The sequence below is a fragment of the Meles meles genome, chromosome 13 (assembly GCF_922984935.1).
Source record: "Meles meles chromosome 13, mMelMel3.1 paternal haplotype, whole genome shotgun sequence".
Classification (NCBI taxonomy): Eukaryota; Metazoa; Chordata; class Mammalia; order Carnivora; family Mustelidae; genus Meles; species Meles meles.
The window spans coordinates 7,223,482-7,250,816 of NC_060078.1; the positions used below are offsets into that span (position 1 = coordinate 7,223,482).

The 27,335-nt window shown below is 44.9% G+C and overlaps 1 protein-coding gene across 1 annotated transcript in view; it reads left to right on the plus strand.

Moving 5' to 3' along the window:
- The window catches only part of LOC123955291 (contactin-associated protein-like 3), a 190,684-nt gene that overhangs the window by 76,027 nt on the left and 87,322 nt on the right, over positions 1-27,335 (plus strand). Inside the window, 1 exon segment of the mRNA XM_046027167.1 lies at positions 22,809-22,956. Within this exon segment, the coding sequence (XP_045883123.1) occupies positions 22,809-22,956 (148 nt within the window).

Here is a 27,335-nt window from a genome sequence, read left to right on the forward strand (position 1 = left end):
AGCCCCAAACAGCACTGTCCAATGCCATGTGCCCACACGGCGATTACAGGATTCATGATGGGGATCGCTTTGTCTTTTCCAAAGTGCTTCCTCGTTCATGACCTTGCTGGGGGAGGAAGGACCGCATGGCCTCCAGAGGACTCTGAACGGAGTTGAACAGCCTGTCCACAGCGGGAGCGGGAGGTCCTGCCCCCCGTCCAGGCTCCGGGGCCCCTGCTGGGCGACACCGGTTTCCAGCCCCTCAGGGCTTCGTTCTGGCGCAGAATCTGGGAAGCCTCCGGGTTCCGCTCTCCCTCCTCGGAGCCCCCAAACCCTCACCCAGGGCTCTGTTTCCTGAGGGATGGGCTCAGGCCCTGGTGTCCTGGAGACTGGGGGCTGGGCCCTCAGAGCAGGGGCCACAGTGTAACTGGGACATGCATGCAGGGGTGAGTGGCGGATGCTCACCTTTCAGAGTCCGGCTTTTCTGGCTTCTGTTGCTCCTTCTCCCTGGTTCCACTTGGTACTGAGATAAGAGAACACGGGGAGGCTGGGACCCCCGCCCCAGCAGCAGGTGACCTCAGGCGCCTGACCTCTGCTAGAGAGGCAGCTCTTAAACTCTGGTCCTTGGCCACCAGTCACTGTGTTTGGGACACTGTCCTGGACGCCTCCACCACACCTGGACTCCGGCCCGATATCTTTGGGGAGAAATCCTCATGTCCCTCTAACCCTTGTCTGGTCTGGGTTGTCCTGGATGAATAGTGGTCTACTCTCTCCTGAGAATACCCGTTCTATTCTTTCCCATTTCAGCAGTCTCTCCAGTGACTCAGAAAAGTGGAAAGAATAATAGAAAAGATGACAGAATCACACTCTGCTGGGTCTGGGCCGAGGGTTCCTTACCTTCCTGCTCTTCCTTTGTTTCTTGTCTGGTGGTGAGGATGGATCAGACTGGAAATAGGAAAGTAAGAAGATGCAGAGCCCCAGTCCACACACAAAGGTAAGGAAGGCATTAACTGCCCAGATTGTGGGACTGGAGCTCAGCCAACCATCAATAAAGAACTCTTGAGGGAAGAGAGAATTCTCCATCTCTTTCCTCTGAAAACTGGAAAGTGTCCGATCGCACTGCTGCCCTCAGGTAACTGAGCCCTGAGAGTTAGTGACCGATCGCACTGCTGCCCTCAGGCAACTGAGCCCTGGGTACGTACATGCAGACACAAGCCCCACACCCACATCACAGAGCTGTGGTCTGGTCACAAAGGGCCCTTGATGTCAGGTAAGGGACACAAGTAGCCGGACCACATCCCCTCTCCACTGTCAGCCCTATAGCTCCGTCATCCCTCCACCCTCCCAGGCCTGACACTCCTACCCGCTCACGGTGCTAGAGTCAGACCATTGTCAATTTGCCTTTCATCCTGCATGGAGCTCAGAGAATACCTGTTCCCCTTGAGATCTCCAGTTGTGCTCCATCAGCTTCATAGCTTTTAAAATCTGGAGTTGTCCTTGGAATTTTGGTTAATTCCCAGGAAATTTTGTCCTCTGTCTGCAGTTCCAGTCTCCCCACATAATATGTTCTTGCTTTGCATCACCCTAGTACAAAAGAAACTCAAATTTCCTTTGTGCTTCTTTAGACATGTGCATTTTCAAAACATCTTAAGATGTTTTATTTTGATTAATCTTCACTAACTTCAGCTAGAGGGACTTAGAAAATTAATGATTATTCAAACTTTACAAAGCTAAGGATGTACAAAACAAATTGAAAGAGTTATACCTCCCAGGTATGTTTCTCAGTCCTTTCTAGTTTTTTTCCTTCTAAGATGAGCAAAGAGTAAACTGCAGAAACACTTTCACAACATTCTGTATAGGCACACATGCACATGCTCACACACATTTCTTAACAAATCGAACATATTCAAATCTTGGAATCAAGTTTTCATTTTGTTATGTTTTTGCTTTTTTTCAGTTCAAAGATTTCCTTTAATAATTCTTGTAAGTTTGTGTATCTGGGAATATCTTTATTTTGCCTTCATTTTTGAAAGACAAATTTGCTAGGTATGGAATTCTGGGTTGATAATTTTTTTAAAGATTATTTGAGAGAGAGAGTGTGTGTGCTTTTATGTGTGCATGAGCAGGGGGAGAAACAGAGGGAGAGGCTAGGAGACCCCTCACTGAGCAGGGTGCCTGACATGGGGCTTGATCACAGGACCCTGAGGTCATGACCTGAGCTGAAATGTAGAGTCAGATGCCCAACAGAATGAGCCACCCAGGCACCTGGACAGGTTTTTCTCTTTCAGCTTTTGACTAGTGTCATTTCAGGGCCTTTCCCCCACTGGATCTGATTGGAAGTCAATGGTTAATCTAATGTCCTCAGTCCTCCGTATATGAAGGGACGTTTTTGTCTTGCAATTTCATAATTTCTCCTTTGTTTTTCCGTGGTGTGACTGTGATGTATCTAAGAGCAGATCTGTTTGTTTTTATTTTACTGTAGCTAAATATTGACTCTATAATTAAGGGTTTTCATCAAATTTGATAAGATTTTATTAGGGTCCATGATCAAAGGAACAAGACTGACACAAAGTGAAAATCAAGCAAAGCTTTATTTCACGCCAAGCATCAAAAATCAAACCGACCAGTCGGGGCCATTTCTTACGTAGAGGCGATGACGAGGACACCACTCCCAATGATGAAGAGGCGAGGACGATGAGGGCGACAACCCTGATGACACAATTCTGCTCCCCATGATGCCACCCCGACAAGGCCGCTCCCTAGACGAGGCCGCTCTGGATGAGGCCACACCCGATGATGAAGAGGCCACTCTGGACCAGGCCGCTCCGGACAATGAAGAGGCCACTCCGGACCAGGCTGCTCTCCAACGAGGCCGCACGCTGACGAGGCCACTCCCTGTAATGACGCCGCTCTGGCGAGGCCACAGCTTGGGGCAGTGAGGCCGGTCACTGTGGGGCCACGGCAAGGCCGTTCGTAGGCGGCGCTGCTGCTCGGGGCGGTGCCGCTCCCAGCAATGCCGCTCCCGATGCTCCCGATGCTCCTGAAGCTCCGACGCTCCCGACGACCCCGACGACCCCGACGCTATACTCCTACGACTACCCTAACGGCTCCTAATGGCTCCCAACAGCTACTCTAATGGCTACTCTAACTCCTCCTATTTCTCTAACAGCTATTCTAACTCCTCCTACTTCTCCCCCCTCCCAGCCTCACAGACTAACCTTTACAGAGGTGGTTGAGCCCGGCCCACACACAGGTGGCCAATGAGATTTCAACTCACCACAGTTAATATATGCGCACCCCACTGATTGGATATGGCTATCTGGCCTGTCCCGCCCCATATCCGGGGTTTACAAGTAAGTTCCTCTGGCTAACCAGGCCCCTACAGATTTCAGCCATTATTTCTACAAATATTCTGTCTTCCTCCCTATTTCACCTGTCTTTCTGAGAACACTCCTTTAAATAGGTAAGAACTTCCAAATGAGTCCACATTTCTCCCAGGCTTGCAGCGAATTGCTAGCCAAGAGCCCAAGATTCTCAACATTCATGTAGGTGTCTAGAAAGTAGCGTCAGTTCTGAGAATGTTTTGGGTATGGACTGTTTTGCTGACATCATGGAAAGCTGCCTGTTTGATGATGTCATGCCTGTGCCCATGGACTCTGACTGTGGTGGGGCTGTGAGTTAGAGCCATCGCTTTTGAATATTCTTCACCATGACCTGAGCCAAGCTGAAGAGAGCAGGCCTTTTGAAAGAGTGATTCTGCTGCTAGAACTAGAGAAACCCCGCCATTTTGTAGTAATAAAAAACAGGGACCAACCCAGTCCCATCGAGTGGAAGGTATGTGCTCTGCAGTATCACGCTCAAGTTACAGTAAACTACAGTGAAACATCGTAAGTATAAATTACTTAGACATGCTACCGAGGAAGAGATAAAAGCGACTTGCAGAAAAATTGTGCAGGATGGTTGCATTTGTTCTAGTTTCAAAACTATACAAAATCAAATACGATTTAGCAATGCATTTACTTTGGTAAAAATATAAAGAAAACACACAAAATAGCGAACCAGACTGATGGACGGGGGAGGGATCTATAGACAACTCCAAAGATTTGGATTATACCACATTTCTCAGAATGGCTGGGATATATACGGGTTTCTTTTCCTTATTCCTTACATCTTCTATATAATTCATAAATGTCAGCTTGTAGCCTTTAAACACTAAGATACACTATAATGTAAATAACCCCTTTGGAAATAAAATTAGACATAGCAAAAATCAAATGGCCAACGGGAAGGGAGGAGAAAAACCAATTCTAAGATGCTTTGTGCCCTGCAGGGGTCTTTGTTGCCAAGACCTTAAAGATTCCAGTGTGACTTCAGTTTTGAAACCTCCCCACTGCCCTGTTTATGACAAGCTGAATTCAACTAAGATCACTTTCTTTTTTAGGTTCCTAAACCTAAAAGAACAAAATGCAGGCCTTTGATTCTTAGTGGATGGTACTTGCTTCCTCCCGGCTGGAGATTTTCAGCAGTAAATGAAATTATTGGGCTGTGGCTGTTAGCGGGCTGCATTCTGACTATGCCAGGCAGCAGGGCCTGGGTCTGGCTGGCCCACCACCCAGGCTCATGGAGCAAGGTGACCGTGACTTGACAGAAAACAGATCAGACCAGGCCTCACAGTTGTGGATGGATTTTATTAAAGCAAAGAAAAGGAGGTGAAATGTATTTGAACTTAGGCCAGGGACTTTCAGGCTAACAAGCCCTGAGCTTGCCAAGTGATGGAGAAAAAGGAGCTTTTCATAAATAAAACAGGGAGGAAAGTAAACATTTGAGATATATAGCAGCTTTTGGAGAAATATCAATGGGGTTTTCATGTTTGGAGCATTTTGCTTGTTTAGTTATAAACACTGAGCTACATATTTAGATGTAATATGTATCTTTTTGTAAGAAAAGCACAGTGTTTCCTTGTATTTCCGCTGGGCAGACACCTGAAGTGCACTGTTCCGTGCCTCGTAATGAACTGATGCTCACAGAGATGAATTCCACTCTTGTTTTCCTCTTTCTTATGCTTTACCCGATACATTATAAAATCTCCAATGATAGAACACAGGGTGTACCACCCTGCCTTTTCTGTGATGAATGCCAAGGTTTGAGAAATGTTTTACCTGGGAGTGCTCACTCAACAGCCCAGGTTGTAGCACTGAGCACATCTGTGCCTCTATGTCATCTATTCAAATCCGGGAAGGTCAGTTGAGGTCCTGCCCAAACTCTGGGCCAGAGAGACACAAGCCCCAGATTATAGAACATTCCCTGAAATAGACAAGAACTTCCAAATGGTTCTGCATTTCTCCTAGGCTTATGGTGAAACCTTAATATTTATGTTAGTATCTAGAGAAGGAGTTTAGGTTCCAATATAAATATTTTTGTAAATAAAGCCAGTTCAGTGAGACCTGAAGGATTTTTGTCCTTTTCACTTCACGGAGGATGCTTCTGCATCATATGTTCTCTAGCCTTTTAGCTTTCTAGGATTAGTGAAGTTGCAACCACTTTGCCTCCTACCTGAGTCTTCGGTTGACAGAGCAAACTGCACACATTGGAGAATATGATAATGCATTTTAGTCATCAGATTGGCTAAGCTAAAACATGATGCTGGGCAAGGAGCAGGATCACAGGTGCTCTCATATGTGCTGGTGAGGTGTGAGTGGTGGTCATCCGCTCCAGAATATTGCAGGACGAGCTTTTGAATTTTAAAAATGGGCTTACGTGCATGTTCTCAGAGCACTGAAAAGTATGGCGCACAGAAAAGGAAACCATCAATATGATGAAGACAACCTACCAAATTATCCCAGGTTCAGAGCAGGATATGCACAAAAGTTTCAACAATTTGAGTTATTGACACCTTTAATTGACAAGGAAGTGACAGTCCCTCCCTAGATATGATGTTGGGAGATTTTTTTTTTAAAGATTTTATTTACTCAATTGAGAGAGAGACAGACAGAAACACACAGAGAGAGACACAGAGAGTACAAACAGGGGGATGGGCAGAGGGGCAGGGAGAAGCAGACGTCCTACTGATCTGGGATCCTGACAGAGGGTTGGGTCCCAGGATCTGAAGATCAGACAGAGGCAGACACTTAACCATCTGAGCCCTGACCCCCCCATTAGGAAATTTTTATGAAATGGTACTATTTAGCTTCTTGGATCCTCAAAAGACCAAGCAAGTTGAAGTGAATCTGAAGCAGGTTGTACTAGGACATTGGATCGTGCTGAATGTCAAGTTGATAAGACCTGTTCTATTACATCAAGGCAGTTGTAGATTCTGATTCCGCCATTTGTGAATAAACAAATGATGCATGGCTCTTCCTTGACAGTGAGATAGTCACTGGTATTTGTAGGGGGCAGGAGCAGGAAGTTGCCAGGGCTCCTCTCTCTGCCAATGTTTACACCCCATTACAGCAAGTTTCCTTTAAAATGCACTTCTGTGGGCAGAGTTGACTTGGACTAACTCCCTGGCCCCAGTGACCCCAGCTACAGTCAGTTGCCTGACTGATAAGCGACCTGTATTTCCACCTGTACCATTGGTTACATGAAAGTATGGGAATGCTGTGTGGTCACAGTTTGTGGATCACAGTGGTGCTCGTCCTTCTCTGGAGAACACAGAACGCAGAGTGTGAGTTTTCCCAGGTCTGGTGTGGAAATGGATAAATCCGTGCTGTGGCTACATTCCTTCTACCCATTTTTAAAAATGGCCATTGTGAGCCAGAAAGGGACTGAAACTAGTTCTTAATACAGTTTCACTTAAAAAATTATTTTGAGCAAATGTGTGCTTTTCTGAAGCTCCTAGAGGTTCTTGCAGCTTTATTCAACAGCCTAAACCCATGGGTCACCCCCAGGTTTCCCATGATGCTAAGTGCTGACTGTCCCTTCAGGGGGTACATAACATCTGAAGTGGAAAATAGAATTTAAACTCTTCAAAGATTATTGCTTTAATAAAAATGTACAATTTCCTTAACAATTTTGAGCTCTGGCCCTCTCTCTACATAGACCCAGGAAGATAACCATAGTCCATGGCTTGACCCCTGAGCCGTGTACATAAATAGACAGCACCCCATACATAAGTGTACATAAATAGACAGCATCATGGTCACAGCCAAATTGATATCCAGCCCTGTTTCCCAGAAATCCTGAAGCACCAGGCATTGCCTTACCAACACATTCTCTATTGCCGGGTTCATGGTTCCTGCGTGTTTTCATGTTCATGCTCTATGTAATGGCGTTCATTCCATACCTGTGCCATAAATATTCAGAAGAAACCCAATGAGTGGGTAAGAGAAGCTGTCCTTGAAAAAATTTCCAAGGGAACATTTTTTAAAGTAGACGGATTCCCCCCCCGCCCCTCCCCCAGAGTTTAGCATGTTTTGGAGGATGGGTTGTTCTCCACTTTCTTCATTATCGTTTCGAAATCTGAGATGTCATGAGGACTCACTGGCCTTTCACTTTGTTTCGCTCTGCAGCCTTTCTTATCATTCTTTAAAAAAAAAAAAGATTAATTTATTTACTTGGGAGAGAGTGATAGAAAGCACAACATAGGGGAGGAGTAGAGGGAGAGAGAGAGAGAGAGAGAGAGAGAGAATCTCCAGCCAACTCCCTGCTAAGTACTGGTTAGCCAAGCTAACCCTGAGATCCTGACCTGAGCTGAAATCAGGAGTCAGGCCCTTAACCCTCTGAGCCATCCAGGTTGAGTATCAGCCAGCCACGGGTGCCCACGTTTTACTTCCTTGTTATGCATCTCCACTCTGCTCAATCTGACCCACTTCTTATGCTGATCAGGGAGCTATCAGATCTCCCAATCTGTCCCAGGAACAGCTGACCCCAGAGCCATGCGCCCTGGCCCGATGTGAATTCCCATGTGAGTCGCCTGGCTCCCAACTTTGTAACCAGGCTTTTCTCCATGAGAGGATACTGCACTAGCTTGGGGGTGAGAGCCATTCTTAAGAATCACAATCGTGGCTGACGCTGCTATTCTTTGTGCTCAGGCTCAGGCTGAGTGTGTGACAGATGGTCTATCAGCAATTCCCCGAAGGAAAGAAAACCATGGCTGGGCTCTTCAGCCAGGAGCTCTCTGCCAGAGGATCAAACTGAGACTGGCTTGCTCAGAGTTTGGGGAAACCCAGAATCCTGGCTCCCTTGCCTCCAAGAGAAACAAATCCCATGTTCATGTTTTGTTGATATCTGGTTATATGTCCCTTATAGTTGCAGTTATGTATGTTTCTTATTTGATTAATTATATTCTCGTGATCACTTTGCCTACTACTTCATGCAGTTATTGGATTTTCATTTTGTTTTTCATTTTTTTCTGGGCTTGGTATATAGCCTAGTCTTTTTCTAGACTTTCTTTGAAGGTTCTTGTTGAGAATTTACTAGAATTTTTATAATTAATAACTAAGGCACATGCCAATAATTTCTGAGTAAATATGATGCCCATCTTCCATTCTTTATTCATCATTTTCTTAATTACAAATGTGAAGTACTTTCTGTAGTAGGGTTCTAGAATGTGTGTGTGTGTGTGTGTGTGTGTGTGTGTGTGTGTGTGTTTATTGAGAGAGAAAAAGAGAGGTAGAAACAGAGACAGAGACAGACACAGAAAGAGAGAGATTTATTTTAAAGAATTTGCTGACTGTGAAAGCTGGCATATTTGAATTCTGCAGATTGGTGGCAGACCAAGCTGATGTGGTAATTTGAGTCTGATCCCTGCCTGGGGGCAGAACTCCTTCACACTTGTGGGACCTCAATCTTTTCTTTTAAGGCCTTCAACTGATTAGATGAGGCCCACCCACGTTATGGAGCGTAATTTACTTTTTTTTTTTTTTTTGGAAATTTATGTGAAAATCGCATATAAAAAAATACCTGCACTGTTACATCCAGACATGTATGTGATCAACTATCTGGGTCCTCTGGCCTACACAAGTTGTCACAGAATTATCCATCATAATTGACCCTTGTCAATTTAGGACCCATACACGTCTCTTCAAGTCATGCTTAATCTCCAAATAAAGACAATAACAAGGTTATACTTCTGTCTATCATGACGCAACTATCTTACATACAACTTAAAATGCACTAATACATTCCCTAGAAGTGGATACAAAGTACTTGGAGATGTTCTTTCTTCTCCCTGATAACCTGTAACTTCAATACTATGGTGCAAACTCTATGCATCGTATGTTCTCTGATAAGGGACCAAGAGAAGGAAGAAAACAGGTGGACCAACACAAAAATACTCATAACAAAATAAGGAAGAAATATTCATAAGAATTAGAGTCGTGGAATGCCCAGGTGGCTGAGTTGGTTAAGCATCCAACTCTTGGTTTTGGCCCAGGTCATTAGATTGAGCCCCACATCGGGTTCCATGCTCAGCATGGAATCTGCTGGAGATTCTCTCCATCTGCCTCTGTCCCACCCACACTTGCACTCTGAACAAAGAAACAAATGAACAAAATCTTATGAAAAAAAGAATTAGAGTCCTTATTTCTGTAACTGGTCACATGGTCATAGCTGGTATTCTACCTGCTACTTCGGCTGCTTGTTCTACATTACATTTGTTGTGAACATGCACCTCAGCTGGTCATGATTCTTTTTTTTTTTTTTTTTTTTTTTTTTTTTAGATTTTTATTTATTTGACAGAGAGAGAGAGAAATCACAAGTAGGCAGAGGCAGGCAGAGAGAGGAAGAAGCAGGCTCCCGGCTGAGCAGAGAGCCCGATGCGGGGCTCGATCCCAGGACCCTGAGATCATGACCTGAGCCGAAGGCAGAGGCTTTAACCCACTGAGCCACCCAGGCGCCCCTGGTCATGATTCTTTATCTGGTGGAGTGACCCAACCCTTCATTCCTGAGCTTTCTGGACTACCAGTAGTCCTGCCTGGATTGGGCAGTTGTCATTTTTCACTGACTTTCGTCCCAGGGCTTGGTGGTAGACATGCCCTCCATTTCCTCCACAGTGGATTAACAGTCTAATTTTTCTGCACAGTCAGGATCGTTAAGCACCTTACCTCTCATCATTATGTGTTTATTCAAAGGCATGGGGAGCCCAAGGTGGCCGAGTAGCCGTCTTTTTTTTTTTTTTAAGATTTTTTTTTTTTAAGATTTTATTTATTTATTTGACAGAGAGAGATCATAAGTAGGCAGAGAGGCAGGCAGAGAGAGTGAGAGGGAAGCAGGCTCCCTGCCAAGCAGAGAGCCCGATGTGGGACTCGATCCCAGGACCCTGAGATCATGACCCGAGCCGAAGGCAGCGGCTTAAACCACTGAGCCACGCAGGTGCCCCTAAGATTTTTTTTTATTATTTATTTATTTGACAGACAGAGGTTACAAGCAGGCAAGAGAGGCAGGCAGGGAGAGAGAGGAGGAAGCAGGCTCTCTGAGGAGCAGAGAGCCCGATGTGGGGCTCGATCCCAGGACCCTGGGATCATGACCTGAGCCGAAAGCAGAGGCTTTAGCCCACTGAGCCACCCAGGCTCCCCTCCAGAGTAGCCGTCTTAATTTCCACTTTAATGGAATCACAGTATGTCTCCTGGTGGTAGCATTCTTCCCTTTGAACGAGGGTCTCTAGATCTGCAAGGCACGAGGTCACAGAAACTAGGAGCAAAGATTTCCTCGTGATGTCACTAGGATAATATAGGTGTCCCTCCATTTCTAGCGCTAGCTTCCCGGACACGTGAATCCTGACTATGGGAGAAAGAGCATCACATATGGACGCATTGATTCAGAGCATACCCAGCCTCCTGAAGAATGAAGCCCCAGGACAAATTTTGCCTGCAAGTGATTGCCACCCAGCCAGCTCTGTAACTGAGTCTTCAAAAGGCCATTTTGTTTTTCTAGCAAGCCAGTTGCTTCGGATGGTAGAAAGTATGGTGTGACCATGAATTCTACCATCATGGACTCATTTCTGCCCTTCAACTGCTATGAAACACATTCCTTGACCAGGGGCAACACAGTGTGGGACACCATACCGATGGGTAAAGCCTTCCATAAGTCCAAGGATAGTAGATTTAGCAGAGGCACTGTTTGCAGGGAAGGAAACTACATATCCAGAGCAGTTGTCTATTACAGACGTGGAACTGAGATTTGTGCATTCTGGTGAGGCTCAGGGATCCGTGGTGTCTGTTGGGCCAAGGACCCCAGCTACTAACCACCTTTCAGACTCCTCACTACATCTGTTACTGTCTGAAAGAAAAGGACACTGTGCCTTTCTGTTTTCGTTTCTTTTACTTTCTTCCACCTGGCCTCATTCCACAAATCATCAGCTATGGGATTTGTGAGCTTTCTCTCAGTCCATAAATCACAAGCACCCCTTCCTTCCTCCATGGTGGGGAGCCAGGGCATCACTGTCCCCTTGACTTTGCATGGAAAGAGTGGAAGTCCATGAAGAGCATAAAGATTTGCACATGGATGCTATAGGACAGGCAGGAACTCCAGGTTAGAGCTTCTTAAAAGATACTGTTTTCTTCCCTGGTCCCTCACTGCCTCACTAAGATTATATGTATGTCACATGTAGGCAGAAAGCTCTTATAACCCTCATTTGCAGCAGCCACCACTGCATCCTGGAGTGGGTGGCCGGGAGCTGAGGTGGGGTGCTGCCTGGTGAAGGGGGGCAGGGATCTCAGGGGAAGTACCCTGAGCCATGGTAGGACTCTGTGGGCAGATCATGTGGTTTCCAGGGCTCTCCCAGTGGGTCCAGCTGAGACTCCAGGATCCCAGAACACAGACCCCCAGCAGTCCGGTAAACTGTTGGCAGCACAGAACAGGGCAAGTAAGCCCAGTGATGGGACAGACAGAGCCTGAACAGGAGCAGCAGAAGATGTCAGGGGCACCTCTGGGCTGAAGTGAACCTTCGAGAAACAGGCATCGAATGGAATGCACGACCCTTGTATCAGGACACCCAGCACACTTACATCACTTTCAGTGCACAGCATTCTCAAAAGCACAAACTAAAAGGCTTTGAGGCAGGAGAATGGAATGGGAGAATTATATCTTTTAATATTTCCACAATATTTGAAGTGGGTTTGTAGAGTGAAAAAAAGTAGTCAAAGTATTTTTTCTAAATCACTGCTTAAGCAGCTATAAACACTTAGAAGAAAAACAGCCCAGGACGGAAATATAACAGAGACTGCACACATTCATAAATCTGACTGACCCCTAACAAGCTTAGCTTGGGAGGCACGGGACGTTTCCTACGTTAGAAGCATAATTATAAATCGTTAAAATACCCACTTGATCACAGTACAGAACATTTTTATGGCTTCACTTGAATACTCACTTAAGAATTTTCTCTGAAATGTACTCACAGCAGAGACAGTTAAACAATAAAAGTGCGCTAGTATAAGACCATAATACTAACTCAGGAATACTTAGGGTAGAAATCACTGCCCCTGGCTCAGCCTATCCACATGTTATGTTTGTTTGTTTGTTCATTTGTTTTTTGGGGGGTGGTAAGTTTTGAATGAAGTAAGGATGGTCTTTCAATGCTTACAGGAAGGAGTGCCAGGATTTTCTGCCTTCCTTTCCATGCGAAGCAGACCTTTGAGGGGCTAAGCTGTACCTTTCTCCTCCAGATGTCCCTGGCTTCTTCTGATGTGGAATCTTGCTCCTCTCTGTTGTCTTTTAAACTCCTGGGCATTGGTGAAATCTTGTCATGGGTCTTTCTTTTAGTCAGAGTTTTTAGGTCTTCTGAGCCCATCCATCTGAACCCTGCACATCCTGAGGGGGTAGTTGAAGGCATGAGACAGATGAAGGATTGACATAGGACAGACAATCACTCAGCACCCTAGTCTGGATGTTTCTTTCTTGTCGTTTCCCCTGAGAATTCCCACTTAGTGTTTCCATGACTCAGCAGTCCTATTTGGTAGGAAAACCGAGGAGTATGTGTAGATAATACCTCCTGTTAGTAAGTGGATTCCTCCCAGCACGTGCCCTAGTGTGGGGGACGTTATTCCAGAAACCTCCCGCCCTCAGTCTCAGGGGCAGGTCTCTCAGGGGATGACCCTTGGCCAAGAAACTTCCCCAACCTCAACCTCCGTTTTTCTTTCTTTCCATAAAAAACAGCGTGGTTAACCTTAACACACAGGGCCATGGCACGGATGTATTGAGATCCTGCTTATGAAAAAAATCACATTTAGTGCCCTGGAAACAGTCAGATCTCAGCACGTGTGAGCCCTTTTCTTCAGATGTCTGTCTGTGTGGTTCAAGACAGCAAAGAGGCTGATGGGGGGTCCTCTTCCAGGCTCCATGCCGACCCCGGCTGTTCGACAAATTGAATGAAGAAACGAAGGAGAGAACCTGACTTAAAAGAATGCCACAAAAGGGTGGTTCCACTTCAGAAAGGGTCTTCTCCAGATTGAAAAGCTTTTATGGTTCATGGTAAATCAAAAGTTTGAGGCCTCGCCAACCCCTCGGACTCTGTGGGGAAGAATAGGAGGGATGTTTTGAAAGGCATTGACCATTTCTAGGACTTTTCAAATCCCACATCATAGTTTTCCCCGTGATTGCAAAGTCGACGTCGCTTACGTGTCTCGTCCTTCTCTGTAGCTGATCCATTGCAGGTCTCTGCTCCTCTGCGTAAGCCTCAGGTGTGAGGCTTCAATCACTAATTCGCTGTCTTGCTTTCTTAGCATTTACATGAATGAGATAAATCTTTGTTTTAATTCATTTGTCGAAAATATTATGTATTATATTGGCATTTCTGAAATGTTTTGTGATAAAACGTGGGAAGATCCACTCTCCTAGATGAGGGAGAACTTTCTTCTAAGGCTTTGTCTAATGTCTGTGAAATAATCCGGAAGAGAGGTGGCAACAAGCAACCTTACTTTACAATGCAGACAACAGCAACAAACTTTCTTGCTCTTCATCAGTTACATGGATTGATTCCTGGGAAGGTGGGAGGGGTTAGGGTGTGGTTAGAGGGGTTATTAGGCATGTTTAGGGGAGTGGTTAGAAGAGGGGTAAGGGGAGCCCTTAGAGGAGGGATTAGGGGAGGGTTTAGAGGAGGGGGTTAGGGTTGTGAGCCAGGTGCTGTAAGCCAAGGCCCTGACTCAGGTGTGTGTGGGTAATGAGAGGCATGCCTTCTTATCATGCCACGTGTTGAATAAAAATGAGTGGTAAGCAGTTTACTAATGTGACTTCACTTGATCTGGCTTAAGTGATTAAACCAAACGTGAGCTCCTGATAGGTCTTTCTGAAGATTGGGACCTGGGTGGATCTCTCCTCCCTGCTTCCCTTTTGGAGGAGAAGGGAGGAGGGATCTATCCAGGTGTCAGGGACTGGTGTTTCATGGATCCAGCTTGCTTCCGTGCTGGGGGAGGCATGACCAGTATTTGCTAATATTTCCTCCAGTGCCTGGGATGTCGGCTGGAGCTTCTCTAGAACATGGTTAGTGATGGGAAGGATTCTGTGGTAGAGGGATGGCCCCTGTTGTGCCTTAGCCAGGGACTTCATATCTGCCTGTCTCTAATCATGGGGATCCCTACTAGGAAATCTGGGGAAAAAAAGGTGGGAAGCAGTAAACGCAGAAGACAATTACAAAAAACCATAAACAATGGCTAACTGGGGACAGGGAGAAGGCAGGAAGAGTGCCTTCTGCATGTTAAGCTTTTCTTACACTACTTGACTTTTCTAGCCAAAGCCATCTATGTTTCTCATTTATTTTCCATGCCAACAGGGGTTTTCTTGCTAATGAGAACACAGACCACATTTTGTTTTTTCTTGGTATTTTTCTTATTTAGAAACAGTGTAACATTTAAAAATAAATTAAAAAATAATTTAAAAATAAATTAAAAATAATTTGGATTCATGCATTAATAAAAGCAAAGAAAAGAGAACATAACAGACCAATATACTCAAATGTACAAATGTTTGCATAGCGGCTTGAATGAAGTAGAGTGTTTAGTCCTATGCCTTTTCCTACATGTTCTCAGAAGTCTGCAGGGAGATGAACTTCAAACTTTCCTTCTAGAACTGTGAGGTATTTGAGTGTTTGCTCTATTTGCAACAAGTTTGCCTTCCTGTTTCCTGGATGTGGGAGGAGATGGGAGACTCCTGGGTCAGACGGGGAGCGTGGGACTGACTTGGATATTGTCAGGCTGCATGGCATCCTGGCCTTGGTTCCCCTTAACCCTTCGTCACACGTGCATCATGCCCAGGTGGATGTCTGCACATTCAGGGGCTTATGTTACAAGAGCTCCGGGAACCTGAGTCATTTGTGCAGGAAGCATGCCTGCCCTTCACCTGGAAGGAAAAATTAAATGATCTTACAGGGCTGCTTTCTATATAAATGTCCTTGCAAGACAGTTCAGAAGAAAAGACAGGGCTTCACTCTGTAAGATGTGCAGAAATGGGAGAAACCCATGGAGAATTGTCTTCCCTCTGCTCTGGCCCCCACAGCCTTTTATCATCCCTGGAAAATGGTGAGTCAACGTGGCAAAGGACTTACTTCACACTCACTCAACTTACTTCTCAGATGGGTGTTTCTTTTATCATACTCTAAGCATAATTCCTGTGTCAGAATTAATTTTGAACTCAGAGTGACCCTAATCATTTTGGTTTAACAGTATTGGTGACTCAAATTTAAAACGCTAAGAAAAGAGCTTTTGGGGGGACGAGGGGTTTCTGAAATGACCAAAACAACTTTATATAGACAATTAGTTGAAAAACAGCTATTTGATCTTCATACAATTTTTAACTTATTTGGCTAAATCCTAGATAAATTAACACTTCCTTTGAATGCAAAGTTGTGCCGACCACTCAGAAGTGGTCTGATTTTTTGTAGGTATGACAGCAGAATCTTGGGAGGGTGAGTGTGTTTCCCTTATAAACAGTCTAGGATAAATCCAAATATCTACTGGAGAAGAAAATTTTGAAAAACATTTTATTCGGAACTTCCATTGCAGAATTTCATTTTGGAAAACATTTTCATTCTACTACTGCAGGATTGTTTGCTTGTTGCCCTGTATAAAATGGGTCATTTGCCTCTTAAAAAATATGTATTTATTTAAAGTTTATTTACTGAGTAACTTACTTAATAAACCCCAGGTGGGGCTTGAACTCAAGACCCTGAGATCAAGATTTGCACGCTCCTCTGCCTGAGCTGGCCAGGCACCTGGCAGTTAGCCTCTTGAAAGAAATGGGAAGCCACAGAGGTTTCAGAAGTACTTTTTTAGTTGTCCAGTGGTATTCAGTCTCCCTCAGAAGTTATTTAAAAATGGGGAGTTTTTGTTCAAGATGTCTAATGCTGGTGTGAAGTACCCCCCCGCCCCCAATTTATTGTGCTGCAGTTGACGTGTGACATCTCCCTGGGTACTCACGGGGTCTTCCCTCCGTGTGCACTTTCTCTGGGGTCTCTGTGCATCCCGATTTCCTCTTGTAATGACCCAGGCTCTTCGAATCAGGGCTCACCCCAATGGCCTCATTTTACCTTGATCACCTCTTTATAGACCCTGTCTCCAAACAATCACATTCAGAAGTATGGGGGGTTCAGGCTTTCACATATGAATTAGGGGTGGGGAACACAATTAAGCCCATCACAGTAAGTTAGATGGGTTCCCTACTTTAAAGATTTTTTTTTAATTTATTTATTTGACAGAGATCACAAGTAGGCAGTCAGGCAGAGAGAGAGGAGGAAGCAGGCTCATTGTGGAGCAGAGAACATGATATGGGGCTCGATCCCACATGATCTGAGCTGAAGGCAGAGGCTTTAACTCACTGAGCCACCCAGGCGCCCCAGGTTCCCTACTTTATAAAGTATTTTAATGTTGAATTAAATACATATGGTATGTCTTCACTCACAGGTACTTCTTGATGAGAAATCTTCTAAATTTTGTACAAATAGCCCATTTGCTATATCATTATTTTGAATATATGCAGGAGGCTAAGAGGATCGTGCTATTCTGCCAATAATCTGAGTTGTTAAAGAATGCCCCCAAACTGTGCCTGGAGTCAAGTTTATATTTAAGTCAAGTTATATATTTAATTCTTCTCAATTAACTTATTTAATTCCTTCAAGTTGCTGATAAGAGAGGTACACTATTAAACACTCATTTGAGGCATTTCTTATAACACTAACAATACCTCATTTTGTTCTTTGGTGTCACTCTTCAAATACTGAAAGCTAATTCGGTTTCCAGAAAATAAGCTTGTGCTACGTATCAAACTACACACCTTTTTTGCGATGTTCTGGTATTGTTTTCAATAACCATACATTGCTTTTAAAGTATGAACTCTTTACTATTGGAAATATTTTTTCTGACGTTTTCTCTACTAACTCTTTGCCAACGCCAGTGGGCCTTTCGTATAGCTTATACAATGTATTTCTCATTTCTCATATCATGTAAGAAGATAGGGAAGGGAGGAGTGTTGCGAAACCCTACTTTTTCTGCAGAGTCAGAAACCTGTCTTGTCTTGTCTGCTGGGTTCATATTTCAGGCAGAAGGTAAAACTAAGCAGTAAAGGCCTACAGCTTCTCAATGTGTTTTAAAAACGCTTCATTTCAATAATATTTTGGTAGTGTTTACATTATCCTTTAATACAGCTGAGATTACAAAAGCACGTTAATGAAGAGCAGCATTCGGGACCCTGTTTCCTGCACCTGTTTTGGCTCTGGGATGTAGATGAGTCCAGGGCCAGGTGCTATGGGTTTCTGTTAGGTCTAGCTGTGCTTAGTCATGGGGCGGGTTCCCTCTCCAGGTAGGGGAAGGTGCTGGGACCCAGAGACATGGTCATCTCTTTTTGCTCAGTCACTGGTTTGACTTTGTGACTTGCTTCCACTGAGTCCATGAAAGAAACCAGGAAATGCTTGCTAAGTGCACATTTTTTTCTGACACACTGAGATCGTCACATCAGAAGATGCTCATCAGGCACCGGTCTGGTTGTTTTAAGTGAGAAGGGAGATTATTCATTCACTTTCTAGGACGCTGTTGAAGTCAACTCATCTGCACGAGTTAAACTCTAGTGCTCAACTTGCACGAAGCACCCGGCTGACTGACATCTAAGGGGTCAGGCCCTCCCTCCAGGTCATACTACTGACATCCCAGTCTGGCTCACTCAGTAAAACGACAGGAGGAGGATTTCCTTAATTTATCTATGTGTAAATGTTACGGTACTTTCTAGTTCACTCAAATATTAAAAATAATTAAATTAAAAATAATTCATGACAAGATCACTTACTTTAAAGCAACTGAGTATAATTTTGACATGGTCTAACTACAGGAAATAAATTTAGTACGTCCTTTCATGGTCCATGAGCCTCTGGAAATAATGGGGACAAAATACTATTTTTAATAGTAACAGTAATTATTATTATTCCCCCATTGCTCATGAAGAAGCTGAGATGTGGGGAGATTTAAGCATCTTGTCCAAGACCATCATGGCCCCGTAATTAAAATGGCCAGAATTAGAGCTTGGGGATTCTTGCACACTCTCTTGATCCCAGCAACATCCTTCCCCCTATCTCAAAGGCCTTAAAATAAAATGAACAGCGGTGAGTGAATAATGAAGCTCGGATTTCCTAGGGGCCCACAGTAGAGACTTAATATTTATTTTTAAAATCACCAAGACCTGTTTCTAGGGCAACACCACTTGTGTTTGGAAAGAAGGCATTGGTATAAAAGCCGACCTTAGGACACAGACATTTCAAACCTGAAATGACAAATACATAATAGACAACTCAAAGATCATTTGTTGACTCCAATGGAGAATCATGATGACTCAGTTTAAAACTGAGACCATGGCTCCACGGAAGTCTCTCAATGATCCCTTCTCCGGATTTAGAGTCTACTAACGTGACTGCTAACTAAATCAGTGCAGAGCTGGCAGCTTTTCAGAAATGTCACCAATTCCTAAAACAAATTATCTCAGAAACATGTTCCTAGCACGTGAGCAAAGCCCAAGCCATGGACTCGGGTTACCTTCAACCTAACTAATGTGGAAATGGAAGACTTCATCAGACATCGTCTGCTCCTAATAGTGAACAAAGGATTCAATGTGATGCCTTCACAGTGACCGGATATTGAGTCCGTGTCCAGATGAAGTGTCCCTGGTGATCAGTCGTGTGGACAGTCTCGTTGGTGTTTTTCTTAGTGCTAGCGAGCCAAGAGGGATGCCAGAAAGACAGACCCATGGAACTCCTCCCACTAACTCAGTCAAAATTGTAAGAGAGGTTTTCTTTTTCTTACTTTACACACAAAAATGCTGGCTTCCCCGAGGTCACTCCTATCACGAGAGATGGGGAAGATGGGGTTTTCATCTTCCACTTACTAGAACACAGAGTGGGCCTTTGTTCCTGCAAGTCTGTGTGGCCTGTTCACCCAGATCTGTTCTGGAAAACCAAAGCAAAAATACATATGGCAAAGAACAGATCACATCGCCTCTTAAGAGATAAACACAAGCCTCACCAAAATATATGGGATCATTGCAGTAATGAGACCTGAAAGTGAGAGTGACGTGCTAGTAGGGATCCGTCTTGTGCCAAAGTCATTTCATTTAACTTCTGGATCTTTAAAGAAATGCATGATTGATTTGTACCCAAAGGGACTGGTGATAGTTCTTTGTAAGACAAAAATAACGTGATTCCTTAGAATTAGAATGAATTAACATGGTCACACAGCTGTGCACACATACATGCCTACGTTCCAATATTTAAAATGTAATTAAAATCATGTGTGACAAATGCTTCGTATACAGATTCTCAGACGTTTTAAAGATTGCTTCTGAATCTCCTCTTTTCATAGACTATGAAGACGTTATTGCCACTTGAAATATTCCTTAAATAGAATTCTGCCTAAATTCCATGAAAACAGCCCTAGAAATTCCTTTTGCTCTATGGCATTGCCATCACACAGTCTGAATGACGGTGTCCAGAATTTACCTTCCACAGACAAAGTGCTTCAGAAGGAAGTAATGATATCCAAGGAAAAGAAAACAATTTGTTCAAATACCTTTCCTAGTTTTTGTCAGTTACCCTCAGATAAACATAGACTTCAGTTCTGAGGTTGAATTGTAATCTTGGCATCACAGTGAATGTGGGAGCCGATGGTGATCTGCACGTCTCGGGTCTTGAACCTGAGACAGAGTGTAAGGAATGGGACAGGGGTTGGACAGATGAGCAGCCTCTGCCAGATGCACCCACCATAACCAAAATGGCAGCCAAGGCCATGGCCACAGTGGCTGGTGCTCGTGGACCACCTACCTCCAGGCAGGTGTGGGAACATGATTGTCAGGTATTATCTCATGTAATAGCTCCTCAACCTTCAGAGTTCGCTGGATCAAGCTGGTTTTGTGGATGAAGGCAGTGGGTCTGGGAGCCTGTAATAACAGCCAAGAGCATGTGCTGGACAGTGGTGGTGTTGGTACAAAGCAGCTCCTGCCCACGCGAGCCTGCAGTTCCTGCAGGAAGCTGCGGGGGCGGGAGGGTGCATTCCCGACTTCCCATTCAGAGCACGGAGGCAATGGAGAGGGTTTGCCTGCTCTTGGTGTAACGGTTGCTGACCCTTGAAGAACAGGTGATGTTGGACAAAGATGGCGCTTCCACTGAGCAAAAGAGAGAGGCCGAAGGGCTTCCCAGATGATGTTTCATTCATTAGCCAAGAGGAAGTGTTATAGGTTCTGAGACTGGCCCTGATACCACATTTGAGTTTTCTGTATTCTTGGTTCCGTCTGTTCCTACCTGCTTGTCATGGCTTACAAGTCCGAGTAGTGATCGTGCTTGGTTTGGTTGGGTTTGGGTGTTAAGCCAGGTCTAGGGTTTCACAAAGCAAAACGACAAGATGGATATTCTTTTTGGCCCAACTACAAGCTTTGCTCCCGTGTGGCGTGAGTATGTCTGACCCTTTTAACTGCGGCGGGAGGAGAAGTGTGTCCTTCTGGTGTAAGGAAGCGTAAGAAAGAGTCAGATCTTTTGTTCCCTCATTTTGTTACTATTATATGAAGGAGTATTACGAGAACATCTTTGGCCCTCTGGATGATAAAACTTGGAGAGATCAAAGAATGCAGAACTTGAACTTTTGACAGGGGGTTCCAAAGAACTGATAGCATTGAGGTAGATGTACCAGTTGTCATAGGTTTTCAGAAGAGACGCACCATAGCTGGGGCTCTGTTTGTCTTCAGAGCATAGACCAGTAAGGTCCTTGGATGGGGCAGCATTTTTCACTAAGATGCTGTGTTACTATTGGAAAACCTTAGGCTGTTATGGCTTTGCATTTGTCCTCTGGGAAAACTGATGGACAATCTGAGGAAATGTCGATGGACTCAGTTTTAAAAGGAGGTGTACAGTGTCGGGGACAGACATCGAAATGCCCAGAGCAGGAAGAGCCCATTGAAATGCTGGTGCGAAGGAGGCTAGTGGAGGTTCTGGGGCCCAGGTGGCAGGACAGAGGAGCCCAGCGTCTCGGGGTACTTCACCGGCACAAATTGTCTACATGAGAACTGTGGTCCTGTGACTCACACACCAGCTTCCAGAAGATCGCTGTTCAGGAGTTAAAATGCTAAGGTAGGCTGGACCGTAGGGGTGAGGGGAGTGGATTCGCCGACAGGGGTAACTAAGTCCATGTCATCGGAAGCCCACCCACCTTTTTCTTCCCGGATGCAAGTAAGGAGCACTTCAGGAGCGTTCAAGAGAGGTTGCGGGTCAGGGCAGAGAGGCTACATGGGGATGCACTTCCTGGTGTTGGAGTCTGTGCTCTGTCCTCCGATTCTTCTCACATGTATGTGTTACCTTTGAAAAACTGAGCAAATCATTAGTAACATAGCTGTCTAAAATAGATTAAATCATTAGTGATATGATCAATGTGTATATGTGTAGAGCATCACCCTTTTTCTGGGTTTCCCCATATGCTGATCTGCACATGAAATCAATGCAGTGGGAAGCGAGTTTCTCATCCCCTGTAACAGCATCCATTATGCTCACACTGGCCCTTCTAGCCTGAGGCCAGGTGCCTGTGTCCGGGCAAGGGCACCCCTCTGTCTTGTGGGTCTCCCCAGTGCTCCCGAAATGCGGCTAACTTGGGGGCAACCTGACTGCACACACTAAGAACACTGCGATTGAAACCCAAAGCCCAGAATCTAGTCTTAGCCATCCCGGGTAGCCGCTGTCTTACCACCGCAGACTCTTTCTACTTTCTTGGACTTCGGTTTTGCCTTTATAAATGGAGGGTTTGGAACTAGAACCCTGTGTAGGTCCCTCCCAGTGCTCACACCGCAGAGTCAAGGTTCTTCCTGAAAGGATGGCAGGTTAACGTCGTGCTTGATTGCCTTGGATATGGGGCTGCATGAGAGCATCTTTGCTGCTTAGAGGTGAGGAAAAGGCTTCAGGGGAAGAGCAAGCCTTCAAGGGTGGCAGGTTTACAGCCAACTTTTTTTTTTTTTTTTAAATATTTTATTTATTTATTTGACAGAGAGAGAGATCACAAGTAGGCAGAGAGGCAGGCAGAGAGAGCAGAGAGCTCCCTGCTGAGCAGAGAGCCAGATGTGGGGCTCGATCCCAGGACCCTGAGATCATGACCTGAGCCGAAGGCAGCAGCTTAACCCACTGAGCCACCCAGGTGCCCCGGTTTACAGCCAACTTAATGTTGCCACTGAAATGTAAATCACCCTGCAAATACGGAAAGCTTAGAACAATGGTGACTAATCCAGGCCCTGAGGAAATGTGGTCACATCCCTCTTAAACATTAGCAGACTTTCTATAAAGCCGGCAGACTTTTGCATAAGAACAGAGTGAAGCCTCCATCCCTTACCCGCAGGAGCAGAGCCTGGAGTTCTGCGGACACACTGATCCTTTCTCCGTTCTCTCCCAGAGTTTTCCAGGAAACACAAACGCGGACAGCGTGGTGCATTACCGACTGCAGCCTCCCTTCGAAGCCAGGTTCCTGCGCTTCCTCCCCTTAGCCTGGAGCCCCAAGGGCAGGATCGGGATGAGGATAGAAGTGTATGGATGTGTGTACCGTAAGTGCTGTTTACCCCTTTCCCTGCCCCAAAATCAGTGACAGAGGGACATGCTCTCATGGCCAGGCTGAAAACCGAGCTTGACTTGTTTCTAACTTCTTCGGCATCTCTGTGTGTCTTTGTGGAAATCCTGGATACTGCTGTCTTTAGTTACTTTAGTTGAACATAGAGGTAGGCCCGAACTGAGCCTCGGAATTCGAGATTCCCAGGAGAGAGCAGGGTACCTGTTTTAGAGTGGGTACATCATCCAAACAACGAGGTCCAAGTCAACCACAGCAATTCACTGTGATGGATGGTGCCGTTCTTGGGCACTGAGGTGACCCTGGTGTGGGGACGGATGCAGGGGACAGCAGATGATCTTGTTTTTCCCCGTAATCCAAAATGACTCTGGGCTTCTCCCATATTCACTGCTCAAATCCCCACTTTCCTCGACGTGAACCCTTGTTTGAACATCATTTATGTGTTATGTCTTCCCTCTTTTCCCCACTGATGAGCAGAGGGACAAAAGTCACAGCCAATGTGAGCGTGAACACAAGCAGAAACACATTCAGCGACATCTGTGGGGAAATCGACTCTACCGTTGCCATTTTGATGATTTGGAATATGCTGGAATTTTTTAAATGAGTACAAAAAGAAAAAATATTAAAGAAAAATTTCTAGAAAACTGGAGAATAACCCAAAGAGTATGTTGGGTGGGAACATCGTGGGAGGTTGGGTTTTTGGTCACACTTCATTTCATACCTGATCAGAGCATTAGCTTTGCAGAAATGTGTCAGTGAGATCTGTCTTCAGGTGGAATGTTTAATATGTCAGATCCTACCTAGCAGACATTTTCTCATTCAACAGCCACACTGGCCAGATAGATCTGGTATGGCCTCGAGGGAGAGGAACTTGACTGTGGAGACATGGAGATTTTGCGAGAGCTATTCCATACTGGACCTAGGATTTAAAAAACTCTGTCTTCCCCCCAGATTTGGTTCTCATAACTATTATATTATGCAGGCTTTCGTTTCTTTGTTCCCTCACGTGCCATGTCAGAATTTATCAGACACTTGCTATTTGCAAAGAATGGTGTTAGGGACTGGATGTAGGGGGCCCTTCTAAAATGATTGGTTTTCTTCATCAGGATTTTATGAGAAGTCATAAAATTGTACAAAATGTGAAATATTGGAACACGATCCTGGGGTCTAGGGAGGTGGGTGGTCAGTCAGTTTTCTGAGTGAAGGGCTTGCGGAGTGAGCTGGGGTAGGGAGGGGCTTCTGGAGGGAGGAAGGGAGGAGCGTGCACACAGTGGCTATGGGACTCTGGGCTTCTGTGGTCTTGGGGTACGGGAGGGTGTGGGTGCTGTTGGGTACAGGGAGCTGCTGAAAAGCAAGGATATCATCGCCCCTTTGCTGATCCCACAGGCAGGGAGACCTTCTGGAGGTGGGGCTCACCATCCCTGAAGTGACCCCATCCTAGATTCAAGGGTCCCCTTCGGCCTCAGCTTCACCATCTTCCTGAGCTCAGACGGGCTCCACTTTCCAAACTTGTGTCTGTGTTGGCCTTTCCACACAACATTCACCAGAGATGGTTTCGCGATGCTGCCCGCCCTTTGCCCCCTTTTTCCACGGGCCATTGCCTTCCCTCCTTTTGTGTCTGAGATCTGTGAACGTGCTCACTGCTGCAAGCGGCTGGGACACCGATACTCCATTTTCTCTTTGATCCCATAAAATCAGCTTCTCCTTCCTCCCATTACTCTGGAAACGACTTCGGGTTTACTGACTTCAAAGCAGAACAAGGTCTTTGATGGCGATTTGCCATTAGGTTGATGTTCTTTGTGAGGCGGTACCACTTCCTTGGGGCGAAGGTCAGTCCCAGGGAGATCAAAGCTGTGGGCCTGGTCCCGGGAAGGACCTGCGTGCACCCTAAAGTCAGCAAACATGAGCTGTACGCCACGGGGGACTCCTAGCATAAAACTGTGTACCGATAACAGTCACAGCAACGCAAAACTACATGGAGTCCGTGGCTTACTAGTGGAGCTTCTGTCTTGTCTTCATTCTTACTATTAATAAGAACAAATGTTGAAGTATAGAGCTTTGCCCTTTTGTTTTTGACAGTATTGTATATGATATGATTTATAGCCCAAAGTGCTAATTATTGCCGCCCCCCATTTCTACTTTCACTGCTCTGTTGATATTGAGAAAATGTCCAGATTGCTTATCTTGGCATATAGTGTCTCTTAGATGCAACTTCTCTCTTTGGTTTCACTTCTTTAAACTCCAATTACAATGATATTTGCTGTTCCTATAAACACCAGGCATTCTTCATGGCTTCCTGGTGTGGCAAACACAGGTTCTCTACCTGGAAATCCCTCCCTTCCCAACTCCTGGAGTGCACGTGGAGTGTAGGTGAGGTCTTCTTAGAGTCCCATGCCCCCTCCAGCAGCCCCAAGGAAGGGGGGTATCCAGGGCCATATTCCCCATGGACTTGTTCTAGGTTTTATATCCCACTCTAAAAAGGTTTCCGCTTGGGTGTCCTCCGCTTTCTTAAATTTTCAGTAGCATTTACACACTCTGATCAGTTTCACGTTGACATCCTTGATGTAGGTCTCTACTGTAAGCCACAGACACCGACATTGGCCCCAGGTCCTCCTTCATTTCTTTCTCGACTGTTATTCTTCCCTGGGGCCGTTTCTGCTCCTTCTTTTCCACTTGGACTCCCGTGTTCATGGTCAATGTCTTCTCAAGCATTCCCTAGAGCTTGTGCTAGCCCCATCCTGTGGTGGTGTAATGTCATCTTGTGTTCATTAGCGTGTTGTTTGTCTGAATAAGGGAAGAGAGAGAGAAGGGGGGGAGGACAGAAGGAGAGAAGAGGGAGGAAAGGAGTGCATGAGTCCTTGGGAATATGGATTATGTAGGCACAGAATGGCCAACACCATGAGGACCTACCTACCAGTCATCCCTGTGACACTCTGGTCCTGTGTCAAGTCAGGTATGAAAATAAAATTGGGGGGCGCCTGGGTGGCTCAGTGGGTTAGGCCGCTGCCTTCGGCTCAGGTCATGATCTCAGGGTCCTGGGATCGAGTCCCACATCGGGCTCTCTGCTCAGAAGGGAGCCTGCTTCCCTCTCTCTCTCTCTCTCTGCCTCCTGCCTCTCTGCCTACTTGTGATCTCTCTCTGTCAAATAAATAAATAAAATATTTAAAAAAAAAAAAAAAAAGAAAATAAAATTGGGAGTAAAACATGTAATTGGTCATTTTAAAACATTGTGTTTATCTGGGGCACCTGGGGGACTTAGTCAGTTAAGCATCCGACTCTTGATGTCAGCTCAGGTCTCTATCTCAGGGTTATGAGTTCAAGTCTCACATTGGGCTCCACACTGGGCATGGAGCCTAGATTAAAAAAAAATTAAAATATTGTGTTTATTTTTAAAATGTACTGACTGTTACAGCAGAAATTTATAGAATTTGTTTTGCAACCTCAAAACATTCCTTGATATTTATATATTTCTATAAATATAAATATATATGTAATATAAATATAAAAACTTAAATATCCATAATTAATACAAATAACCAACTCTAACATTTTTATTTGAATAAAAACTCCAAAATAATGCATCAAATTACCCCTTAGCATCTCACTTAACTTTTACAAGAAGGCTCGTGAAAAATGTGTTCATACATAATTCAACTTAATTATTGGGGTACTTGAGATGGAGGTCAACTTATTATGAATCAAAATGGGAACCAGTAGTTTTGTCCATTGCAAGAGTGCAGAACCTACATTCCAAAATGGAAAATGTGATATGATGCTTCATTGAAAATTCAAAGTGTTTTTCCAATTTATATGATTTTATTTTATAATTATTGGTTTTATTAACTGGGACTATATTTTGACTATCACCAGCATGGGCATGAAGGTGAGGGAACCTCTACTTCTACAGATGGACTGTCCCCATTTGTGCTTGGAGAACTAGCCCCTGGAAACTCACTGAGCTAAGTCTTCTCTGTCCCACAATATGATGTTTTGGTTTAATTTTTAAAAAGATCTATTGCCTTGGGGCACCAGGGCAGCTCAGTGTGTTAAGCCTCTGCCTTCAGCTCACGTCATGATCCCAGGGTCCTGGGATCGAGCCCCACATCAGGCTCTCTGCTCAGCAGGGAGCCTGCTTCCTCCTTTCTTTGCCTGCCTCTCTGCCTGCTTGTGATCTCTGTCTGTCAAATAAATAAAATCTTTGAAAAAAAAAACCTATTGCCTTTAAAAATGGTGTATGAAAAAAAATGGTGTATGAGTGACACATGTTTTAAAATGTCATGTTATGTTTAGTGACATGTCCGTTTGTTTTCAGATATTCAGACTGATTCATGAATGTTTGTAAGTGAACAACATTCTGTA